Raw genomic sequence first — 12,648 nt, 5'->3', positions numbered from 1 at the left:
TTAGACCATAGCAACTGGAAAGAAGGATAAAAGCAGGAGAACATTCCTTCCCTCTTCTGGAAGAAGACAGGAGAAACAGAACAACCAAGCAAACTTCATATACTCAGCTGTGCTATCCTCACAACACGCACTTCTCTTCATTTTGCCATTTCTTCCTCACTACTTTTATAACTGGGACTGCATGCTCTTTGGGACAAGAGCATCTTTATTAGCTGGGCACTACTACGACATTGAGTGCTTGTTAAAATAAAGAGTGTCCTAGAATGTATTTCTCATCTGTTTGTTAAAAAGTTTAGATATAATTTTGTGAAAGGGTAGAGCTTGCATCAACAAACCACCAAAAGCAACTACCGGATACGGCTTCTGAAGTCAACATGTAACCCTGTGCAAGCTGACTTCTGCAGCACTGCTGCAGGCATCTTATGGGAAGTTGTTTAAATTCTCTCTTAGTCTAAAAACCTGCCTGATGATACCACCAGTCCTTTGAGCTTCTAGAGAAAGTACCTCAGATCACAGAATCCATTTACCCTGCTTGAGAAGAAGCAGGCTCAAGACAGGATACAAATGGGGAGCTTGTACTTGGTGCTGACAAGTTTCTCAGGTTTTCAGATGTCCTACTATAAGAATTTCAAATGTTTATTTTTCTTCACGGAAGATAGAGAAGCACTTTTATTTGTGTCTAACAGATAGGCGTTTCACTTGCCTACAGCATAAGGAATATGAATAGGACAGGAGAAAGGACTTTCACGTTTTAGCTTTTAGTTGCTTTTTCTCTAGATCTAAAAAAAAAAACCAAAAAAACCCCAAAGACAAGTTTATCTTTAAGTATCCTTTTTCTAAAAATACCTTTAGGTCACATACAGTTTTTAGGTAATCGTCATATTATTGCTACACCTCATAACCTCTTTAGTTAAAGAGACTATCTGCTCAACACATAATTGTGCAAGTCTGAAGCCTGCTGCTCAGGCTCAGCATCAAACCATAAAAATCACAACGCAATCCATTTTATTAAAGCCCAGAGTTCACTCAAATATTCTGCAGCTATGTATTTTACTGGGGTTCAGTGAAGAAAACCACTGCCAAGAGACTGAGCTCTGGGGAATACCAAGAAGATTCCTGTATGTAATTCAATTTTATTTTTATTTTTTTTATAAATCATTCATTTGATTTAACAAGAAAGCAGAAAACTTCAAAAAATACAGTTACTGCAATTTTATTTCCTTTTTGTAAGAAGACCGTATTAGCAACCTCTACGGATTATGCAGGACTGAATCATATCATCTGATGTTAAATATGAAGTGTGTACATTTCTGCTTTCATACTAACTTTTAGTCTTATGGTCTAAATTGACAAACTGTTAAAAACATGAGTGGTTATGCTTCATTCAATGGCACTAGCTACATGTATAGAAGTCTAGTTCTGATGCTGACTGTAAAGGCTTTACAGTTTCTCAGATGAATTAAAGATAATTGACCCCTGAATTAAGGGAAAGCTCCTTCTAGCAGAATCAGAATCAATAAAATCTTAAAGGAAATGCAGTCACCTTGTGAGCTAATGAAAACATATATTAATAATAAATTTTATAATATCTATGTCAGTAAAAATACAGCTTTAGAGTCTTTTATTCCGTGCATATTTGACTACTTTTTGTATTTGAGCATAAAAAAGACTTGCAAATGTTTAGGCTGTAAGAAATTAGTTGCCTAATTTTCTAGAGTTTTATAATGAATTAAGTAATTTTCACTGCAGGCAGGCCATCTGAAGAAAAATCTTGATAGTTTCACTGCCATCAGCTTATTGAAGGAAATCAAAACCAGCAACAGCTACCACACTTACTTTAGAGCAAAAGCTGAAAGAGTTTCATACAGAGAAAACTTAACTAAAAAGTATATACTCAGACCATCTAGTTGCAGCAGCAGGCTAAATGATGCCAACATTCCCTCCTGTTATTCTGAACACTCTTAACAGTAATTCTAAAAAAACCCACAACCCTCCCCAGTCCTACAAAAGGAATGAGACACTTGTCAACAGATGAGCATTAATTACCATGCGTTTGACCAGACTAGTTTTGTTTTCAATGCCCACCTGCCTGCAGCTTTCACAGATGCTGCAGAGAGGACTGAAATGTGAAGGACTTAATCCTACATGAGCATTATGCACCTTTCCTTGCAGTCCTCCCCAAAGCTTCAGATGGTGATTTAGAGCAGGACATCACAAACCACTTCACTCACACCAGTCTAACATTACCTAGAAAGTGATGTATATAGTTTTGCAACTTCTCAATCAGAGGGTGATTCAGGTGGTGATTATTTAGAGAGGGGGAACATGGTAGCGCAAAGAAGTTCTGGGAAATATCCGCAGTAACTGGAATATCCAATCTGAGCAAAAGGCTAATTTCAGAGAAAATAAGTTTCCACAATATCACATAAGTTGGGGCAATTTCAGTTAGTTTATGCTTATTTAAACAACAGCCCCAGACTAGATTCAACAAAACCACTCCAGTGGTTACCCATGGCACATCAACCAGAAGCAGAAGCTCTTGGCTTCTAAGTGAGCTCAGTGCTGCAGAAGGGGATTCACAAAATCTGTGACGGTGAGCCTGCCAGCTTTGAACTGCCAGAATCTAGCCTACTGAAAGCAGATGCAGATCCTAAATTCTGTCCCGTCCTAACACACCGCTCACTGCTGTAAGAAGGTAGATCTATGGAGCGGGGATCCTCTCTTCTGAAAACAAACCGCTAAATCACCTTTTTCAAAGAAGTGGTGGGGCTATGTGCATGTAGAGAGAATTGAACTGATGCATCCTGTAAATTGAGTTTGTGCTCTAACTCATTAAGTTAAAGAGAGGTACCATAATTTATTCCTTTTGGGGTTTTGTTTCTTTGTTTAAACGGGGGGGCGGGGAGAGGGAAGAGCTAAAACTTTTTTTTGAGATCCCCAGTCCTGCCAGCATTAACTTAAATATCATTTGGCAGTACTATGTAGATTCAGGAGCTTTGCTTGATCAGGGCTATACATGGGTTGGGAACTTTGCCTTAAGCACACACAATTACTTCATTCCTGCCTGTACTCCTTAGCCATCTGAGGAACCTTAAAAAAAGGCATCTGTATAACTCAACTGTTTCAGTCTTGGTGACAGAAAAAAGCGGGACTTATCATAAACATAATTTTAAGATTTTGCCATCTAAATTCTGAATAAATCCTATTTTCAGTGCCTAAATAATTTACTGGCTCCTTCTGCAAATAACTTGCTTTTGATTACAGTGTGGTTCTATGGCATGGACCATGGAGCGGCCCACAATTACAATCAGTGACCACTTGGGAAAGTCAAAGTTAGAGCATCTAAATAACTTTTATCATAAATCACCAGTAGTTACTTTTTTTTTTTTTAGCAAGTACTGCACATATTTCAAATATATAGAGCACATCTAAAAGGAGATTATTTATAAGCTGAGATTTCAACAGGAGGGTTTTTCTGAACATCTGACATCTTGGTATCATGCAAAACCTGACCATGCCTTCCAGCACAAGAGTGGAAAGAAGTATTCCACCTGTTTCATTAGGAGAGGAATAGTCTCCCTTATAAGCCTTTGGCATCTCTGAAGATGTCTTCCTGCAGATTTTTGTAATTTACTTAAAAGAAAGGAAAAAGTGACCCACATTTAATGTAGCTATTGTTTACTTTATTACTCTTCTGTAGTGGAAAATACATAATGTCCATGTCCCATCCCGACCACCCCCCCAAAATAGCAGCTACGGTGCCTTGGTACATTAAGCACATTCTGGAAATGTTATTCTTTGTGCACCTCACACCAGCCAGAAGCAGGAAACCTTGTGGCAAGCTTGCAGTGTTCCTCTAGCCAGAGCTCTTTATAATAGGAACTTTGCTTCTAAATGCCAAGGACTCGTAGGAGGAATTGATCGTATCTTTATTTGTAATACTCATATAAGTGTTTTTATCAAGTACAGACAGAACTGGTGTGAAATTATCAGTGAGTCGACACGCATGGGAAAGGGTATGATTAAGAAACCTCTACACCCCTACGTCCTCTGCTTGTGATTGTGGAGTAAGACTTTTGAAAGCTCTTCCACACATAACTTTCAATAAGTATTTAGAATTTAAGCACTATGGACTTTCAAGGTGAGGCAAAGGAATCATTACACAGCAGCAGAGAACATGCAGGGGGGTATCTGAGCTAGCTGCAACTAATCTGGCTCTAGACCTAAACACAGTAAACTTGAATCAGCCTCAAAAAATAGCCACTGTTAAAATCACTCTAATATCTGTTCACCACCACAGCGTGTAAATGAGCCAGTTCACCTGCAGCTTGCTCAGGACTGTGCACTAGGTTTGCTTACGCAAAAAGAAATAAGCGTGCCCTCAGATTCCCAAGCAGCATTAGAAAATGGAACGGGATAACTCTGCAAGTCAATCCCTAAGTTCCAGAGGAAAAATAAGTGCAACTAACACAATACAGTTCAAAGTCACGCAAAATAATTATTTTTCTTCACATCCAGTTATGTGCTCAAATACAGATTCGACCAAATCACAGGTAGCTGATTTTACATTTAAAAATCAAACTAGTATAAACTCTATGATTTCCTAGTCCCACACTGAGGAGCTAGTTATAAAAGGGAAGATGACAAGTAATATGTGACAGAAGTGAAATGAACAAAAGAAGAAAATAACTCCCCTGTTTTTTTATCCCAAATCTCTTCATAGCATAAATTCAAATTGACAGAACAAAGATTAAAGAATATTTTTCCCCTGAGAAGATATGCTTCCTCATAATTGTAATGTCAAAATCCCCGACATCTGAGCCTACTTTAACTAAAACAACTAAAACTGAGGAAAAAAGGATACCCTGTAAGCCTGAGGTAAACAGTTTGAAATAATTGGAGTCAAATGTTTAACTATGAACAGAATCTCCTCTTAGCAAGAACAATGTCTGATGGTGGAGTACCAGGAGAAAAAACTTCTCAATTAACAATCATCCTTACATAAAGTATCTGGACATATTATGTAAGCAGAAGGAAAGGGCATGGCAGAACACTGTAAAACTCCATGGCTCAGTATCTACCAAAACACAGTTAAATGCAAAAAGAGGAAAGTGTATAAAACTCATGCAGGTTTAAAAAAAAAAAAAAGTGGAATTTAAAAAAAAATGATAAATACCATTTGTATTTTCAAATGCAACAAATCATGCAAAATCAGGACAACTTATATTAAGAACTGAATATACTAAAAATCTTAAGGTATTCAAATTAAAATATATCTAAACAGAAAAATTTAAAATCAAACCATGAGATTGTAAAACTTCCTGGGCCAAGTACTTGGAATCAGAATTTGTAAGTGCATTCAAACCTGCCCTTTGACTCCTTAGCTTCTCCTACCTGACAAATACTTGACTTTTTAAGATTTTTGTAAATACATGTATCTAACTTTAAAATGTAAACATACATATTAGTTTTAAATTGTAGACTGCAGTAGGTAAGGCTGATACAAAATTCAGATTAATTTGTGACTTGCGAATCAGACAACATATGCCAGCCAAATCTCCACACAAAACTTCTAATTTATGAACCCAAACAGCAGTTTTGGTTCAGGTAGCTGATACTTGATTTCTAAAAATGCTAACGGACCTCAGTTTTAATTTATTTATTTTATTTTTCATATATCGAGCAGGAGGTGGGGAATGATCAGGACCAGCACCAAATATGGAATCTCCCCATACTAAATTCTTTCCAGATTGCCCCAGAGCCAAATCTGCAGCACACCAGAACTGTAGCTGATATGCCGATGAACAGCCGAAGGCAGACAGAACAAAAATTAAGGTATATGCAAATAGATATCTTTTGCAGTATCTAAAAAAGAAAGAGCACAAAGCTTACATACCTAATGTATCTATTTTTGCTGCCTCACACCACAGTTGAACATTAAGAGTCTAAAATTAGGCATCCATCTCAATTTGAAAGCCGCATCCCTCAGGCTTAGCAGGTATCACTTAATTTCTGCTACAATAACACACAGGACTTTGTTGTATACTATAAAAGACATATATGCCTGGAGACAGCTGTGCATTGCAATCTCTAATGACACGAGCCAGGGCAAGCCGTCTTCGTGGAGCCAGTATCACTGCAGAAAAATTTCACTGGCCTTCCTACAAAAGTTTACCACACAGAAGTGATTCACTTCACTACGTTCTCCAGTTTCTTTTCAATCTTTGCACCGCACCAATCCCCAAATTTCTACCGCTCCCCCAAGTCCCTCATTTCATTATTTCTAGCATCACAAATAAATGACAAGTTATGATAATCTTAACCTCTCAACACACCTCCCAACAGCTAACATAGTTTTGCAAAGCAGCAACATAAGTAGGTGCTAAAAAGAGTTGGCAGCTGCAAGCTACGTGGAATGAACTAGGAAAGCCAAAGCCCTTGGAGGCTGCTCAGCTCCCACCCAAGCCTGGAGGTTTGCCTTGCCTGCAGCTCTGCACCTTCCCACTCAGCTCCCATACCATCCCAGTATTCTCCCACCACTGAGCTGCCAGACTGGGAAGAGAGCTCAGGGAACTCAAATGCAGGTTCATAAAAACAGGCTCATGCCAAAACACAACTGTCAGCACCTTCTTCCCAAACCCAACTGGAGAAGGGTGAGAAGTGATGTCTCCTTTTGACCTTCCAGTTATGGCATTTGCACGGGAAATGGGTCCTCACCTCAAGGGGAGTCAGACCCTGTCACTCACATCTACCGACAGAAAGCAGTTCAAAGACAAACCTTCGCCCTGTCTTGATGAAGCCTGGTTATGATGCCTCCCCCACTGCGGAGAGGCAAGAACCAGGTTCCTAAAAAATGACAACTCACCTCACCAACAGCAACCAGAAGCACCTCCCTGATGTGAGTACGCTGCAACTTGACCATTAGACTTGCGCTGCCTCTTTTACTTCCCACCTCCACCTTGGGCCCTCCCGAATTACCTGCTGGATGGCTGAACAGCTTCAAAAGGGAAAGCAGGGAGTAAGTAAAGATAACTTTGTCTGCGAATGCTGCTGTCCTGGGAACAGAGATGGGCACAGACCTCATAGCCCTCACTTCCAATGCAAGTTGGCGAATAGCTAGAAGACTAAGTGTCTATCCCAAGCTCAGACACCGAGCTCTTCTCACAGATTTCCTAGGAAGCCAAGACATGAAACACAGCAGGGGCTCTACTCCACTGGAAAGCATTGTCAAGAGTTCAGCAGCACAGTGTCCCCACAAAGTTTTAATTTGCTCTAATTGTAAGTAGTTTTCAACCTTGCTGGGACACAGCAAGTCCAAGCTTCAATACCAATGCAGAAAGCACACTGCGTTGTGTAAAAGGGATCTCTTGTACTTTCTAAAATAGTTAGAAATACTACAGCTCTGCTAAACAACACTGAGGTAGCATCTGATTCTCACAGCCCCTTCCAGATTCCCGTAATGACAATGAAAACCAGAATTTCATAATGCCTTTAATGAAAGCACCACTTCCAAAAACTCCTATTCAGCAGGAAGCGGGGGTAGGGAAGAGAGCTGATGCAAGCACTGAACAAAATCCATGCACATTAATTCAGTCATGGATTTTATTCAATTGTCAAAACCTTTCAGATGGAAAACGATCCTTTAGGAAGCAGATGGAGGTGATGATTTCTTTATTATTTCTTCACCGCCACTCAATACAAAATATCAAACACAATTACAAAAAAAAAATGTTGAAGAACATTTAGTCCCCATGTGATCTGAAACATGTGCACAAACACAATAGGCATTAATTTCATCACCCTGACAGCAACTGGGATAAGATGCTAAGGGTCACAGAGAGATGACAGCATTCATCATATTGAATTACTAGTTCTTTCAGCCCTTCAAACATCCTAATCACAGGTGTATTTGCAGTCATTTTGGTTTTCACATTCTATGGTAAGATGCAACTGGTTTTTGTCTGCATGAAATTTAAGAGAGCAGACTTCCCTAACACAGTAAAGACAAAAGCAGTAACACAACAACAGTTCACAGGCTACTTGATTTAGAAATTTGGGGCCAAATCAACTATTAGCACAAGCAGATGCAAGTCCTGCAAAGCACTTGAATTGCACCTGTTTGTGTCAGTGACTGCTTTGGCTCATCACTGATAAAATTAACATCCGTTGCTCTCTAAGACTTTCTACTCACTTTACATAGAGTTCAAGCATCTCATATGTATTCTTTCTAGAAAAGACTACTGTAGTGCTTCTGCAGCTTACAGCAGGACAGGTGGGAAGCAACACAACTGCATTTGCATCAAAAGCGACATAAGGCCAAAGCAGGGCCATTCTCTCTATGCCACCTTCAAATGGACTGCATTTACAAATTTTCATTACTATGAGTTTATAATCCTGGAGATTGTTGAAGAGCACTGTCACAATACCGCATAGGAATTAATTTTATATATTTATAGCTCCTTAATAAAATTCATGGATATTTGCTAAACTGCAATTGCATTGACAAATTTACACAGCATAGGATTTTACTTTATAGTCATACTGGCTTTGTCCAGTTTACCTCATTTACAGGACTGGTACGTTCTGGGTTGCGTTTTGTACTCCAAATACTGGTTCTTCAATTTTCTACAGCCGACTCTTGCATGATAGTCACCAAAAGGGCTATTTTTGGCAATTCATTAACAGAATTCTAGTATTATTGGAAAACTTAAACAGGTGTGACCCAAAATTTAAAAAGGGGAAGTATTTACAGTATGAGAAAGTAAGAAACTTTTACAGTTACTTCATGAGCCACTCTCTAGAACATAAATACTCAGTAAGGGTTCACAGCAATTGTAGTTCTGTAATTATTTTAGATCTCAAGTCCAATACTTAAGAGAAAGGGAATTACTAGTCTTCCAAGATTTTCTGTCATGCAGATCAGGTTATCACCTTATTTAGTTACATTTCACAACTGAAAAGAATTTGCTACTAAGATAAAACGCCTCCCTAGCATGAACTAGAGTTTTTGCTTTAATAAACTTGGCTAAAAACATCCAAGTCAAGGAGAACAAAAAAAGAAGAAAAATAATGCTTGTGCATACGGTCGTGAGGGGGAGACAGATATAGATACTTGATGGACCAACAGCAGATGATACACAGAAACATCGCTTCCTGACAAAATAAATTAAAAATGAATATCAAGATACACTAGTATTTCATTTGGTCAAAAAATAATCTACATTTATGATCCAAACCAACTTTACTCTATTAAGGCCCCACTCACATTACTGGGAATTTCAGCAAAATTAGTATTTTAAGATCAGACATCTCAAATAACACCCTAAGGCAGCTGTGAGTATCGTATTGAAAAACCACAAACACTCCAAGCATAATAAACCAAAGAATGTACATAACATTAAAGACTTCTTGTATAGGGTAAGACAGTGGCAGTCCTAAGAAAGTCACTTAAGGCTTTGATTCAGTAAGTCGCTTAAGCATCTGTATAATCCTAATTACTTCAGTGAGACTACGCAACAAGTTCCAGTATTCTGATGGATGAGGTTGTTGGCCTCCCATTTATCCAGTCACAAAAAAATAACCCAACACACTTCAATCGATTGAATAAATTAACAGATCTGAAAGAGATGCTGAACTTCTCCCGCCCATGGCTACTATGATGCTTTAATGCTGGTAAAGCCCTACAGCTGCCTTTATGAAGCCGCGCAAGTTACTATTCTTGCACTGTTTTTTGGATTAAGCGATTAAGTTTAATGATGCTACACTTCTGCATCCAATTACAGGCCTTAAAACAGCCAATTCACAGTAGCTCTCACGTTACCATCCCAATCTCAAACACTCAGGCACATGCTTAACTTTCCACTGTGACTTTCAAGTTAAATGTGTTCAGTGTTTGCAAGAGCAGGTCTGAAAGGACACTCTGTTTCTCCTCCTTAAACAAATGGGGGATATCTTCCAGTTAAACGATACATGAATTTTAAGGATTCTACCTCTTACCTCTCTACCCATGTATCATATTTTCCAAGTTTTTATTTACCTTTCAGCCTCAGTTATTATTTTACTTATCCTATGACATATGCCACATTGGTTTTGTGGACTCTCTTATTTGTTTCTGTTATCCTTTATTTCAGCTTTGCATATATCATCTCCTCTTAACATAGTCTGTTGCTTACTGTGACAAAGCACCTCTGTTTTAATAGTCCTAAGTGATCACCTGTACTGTCTCCCACCTTTTTTTTTTTTTTGTGTGTGGATGAAGTTTATCAATGCAATAAAAGAAAAGAGAAGTCAACAGATGATGGCTGCCTTTTTGTTTCTTTTGGTTAGCATTTTCCTTTCTGTACCTTTATGTCACAGGCATTTTTTTTTGATAAAAGTTCTTATGTGGTAAAGTTCTTATATGATAAAAGTTCAAAGTGGTTGCTACTCAGTGCACACTATTTCTAGGAAATTTGAGTAAGTTTTCTGTTATAATTTATATCTTGATTTTTGGCTCTCATTCTTAGAATGGGTTGAATATAACTACTATACTGCTACTTTCAGCAGCTAATGACCAAAGTGTGTTACTAGACATCAAGATATCTGCATTAAAGATACTACATAAAAAAGAAGGCAGATAAAACAGTAAGTACTTAATCCGCTTCCCTTTTACCTCCTTTTTTTTTTTTTTAACAGAGATGTAAATCGCAACACAAGTTCACTAATTTGGACAAGACACAAGAGTGAAGTTACAGGAGTTACAAGCTGAATCAAAAACTAATTACCACTTAAGTAAGATCTCACTTGTTTTGTATCCGTTCTATTTAGCCTGATGTCAAACTGCAATTCTTCTATCTTTAGCTAGCTTTGGGGGTTTCCATGAGAGCTGGGATGAAGTGAGGCCTACAGCTGCTCAAGAGTGGGAATTAGGGAGACCTAGCCTGATTTTGAAATAAATGCTTCATAAGAGAGTGGACAAATGGTTTAGCTGTAAATATGAAGGGCTTATTTGTATCAGTCCTGTCACCTGCCAATCAACATGTAAGCACTTGTTATTCTTTACTCTCAAGCACCTACAGATGACACTAACTTCAAATACAATTCTGTATATTCAGATAACTTTGAAAGTCAGGTTTAGGCACAGTGAGCACCTGTCATTTACGTAATTATTTTTTAAGCACAGAATTAAAAGTTTCCTTATTTACTCTTCAAATTACAGACAAATATTTAACCTTTCAAACACCTGACGCTTCGTGAGATAGGTGAAGTATTATTATTTGAATGCAAATACCCCTCTGGTCACGCAAGAGAGGCCTCCGATCCCAACTTATTAACCTGAAACCTTGGACTTCAGTTTCTGAGATACTGAATAACCGCAATCCACGGCTGATACAAAATTTAAGGGCCAGAGACTGACAGGGGGTAGACTGCGTGAAAACTGAGAAGCGGTAATAATTTAGACGTTAAATAATCTGTTTATTACAAACTTGTACGTGTATTCAGTACGGTTATCGTTGACTACAGTTTTCTTATCTGCTGCCAATTTAATACTACAGATGTGCAACACAGGCCACAGGGTTCAAGTGGCCAAAGGAGGCTGCCATTCGAGTGCTGGCAGAGCACGACCGGTGTCGCATCCCTTCCGTTTTCCCGACCTGCAAAACGAACACAACACCAACACTCCGTGAAAAGCATCACCAGAGGAGCAACGGCGGCTGCCGAACAAGACTCTCCTCGGCGGATCCGCCGCCGCCGCCGCCGCCGGGGACAGGCCACAGCCCGCACCTGCTGGCAGCGGCGGCCGCTTCCTCCCCGCCGACCTCACACGGCGGCGGACGGGCCCTGCCAGGCGAGCTGCCTCCCGCCCGCCGCAGCGGCCTGAGGAGAGGCAAAGGGGAGCCGGCGCCGGCCGGGCGCCCAGCCCAGAGCCGCGGGCCCGGCATCGCCGACGGCCGCTCCCCCACGGCTGCTGGCTGCCGGGGGGCGGCCAGGCCGGAGCACACGCCCCCCCCCCCCGCGCCCGGCTCACCTGCACGCCCGTGTAGTTCTCGAAGAAGAAGAGCACCATGCTCTGGTAGATGGTGTAGAGGCGGTCGTCCACCTCGCGGTAGAAGCGGGCGGGCAGCACGGCGGAGAGCAGGCGCCAGGCGCCCCAGGCCAGCACGTAGGTGGGCGCCGTGCCCATCATGACGGCGGCGGGCAGGACGTAGCGCATGGAGTAGGTGTGCAGCACCAGCGACAGCAGCATCTTCCCGCTGCCCCCCCCGGTCTCACCGGGACACCCACATGGGCAGCGCGCTCACACACAGCCCGGCCGCCCCGACGACCGCATCGCCCGCCGCGCCGAGCAGACCCGCCGGCCGGGCGGGGAAGCAGCGGCGGCGGCCGCCGGCAGAGAGGGAGAGAGGCGCGGGAGCGGGCACCGGCTCCGGCTCACGGCTCCCCCCCCGCCGCCTCCACCACCATATTGCTCCACCGGAGGAGGAGCCGCGCCGGCAGGAAGGCGGCCCCTCGGCGGCCGCGGGGCGACTTCCGGGAGGGGCGGGCGGCGCCTGGCTCCGCCTCGGCCGCCACCTGCGAGGAGCGGGCGCGCCGCCGGGGCTGCCCCGCCGCCGGGGCTCCCCACGAGCAAGGCCCGGGGCTGCGTCCTCGGCCCCCTCTCAGCCCACT

At 41.5% G+C, this 12,648-nt stretch overlaps 1 protein-coding gene across 2 annotated transcripts in view; it reads right to left on the bottom strand.

The window, feature by feature from the left end:
• The window catches only part of AGPAT5 (1-acylglycerol-3-phosphate O-acyltransferase 5), a 61,565-nt gene extending 49,133 nt beyond the window's left edge, over positions 1–12,432 (bottom strand). Inside the window, exon 1 of one of the 2 annotated variants that reach the window (XM_052809317.1) lies at positions 12,008–12,432. In XM_052809317.1, coding sequence (XP_052665277.1) covers positions 12,008–12,226 — 219 coding nt within the window. In that variant the 5' untranslated portion in view covers positions 12,227–12,432. Of the gene's footprint in view, positions 1–6,064; positions 6,098–12,007 lie in introns of those variants that run through there. The other variant, XM_052809318.1, reaches the window with a different exon arrangement.
• Positions 12,433–12,648: the final 216 nt, after the last annotated feature.

The sequence above is a fragment of the Harpia harpyja genome, chromosome 15 (genome assembly GCF_026419915.1).
Source record: "Harpia harpyja isolate bHarHar1 chromosome 15, bHarHar1 primary haplotype, whole genome shotgun sequence".
Lineage (NCBI taxonomy): Eukaryota > Metazoa > Chordata > Aves > Accipitriformes > Accipitridae > Harpia > Harpia harpyja.
The sequence above is the reverse complement of the archived record's forward strand: the minus strand, read 5'-3'. Positions and strand labels throughout refer to the sequence as shown.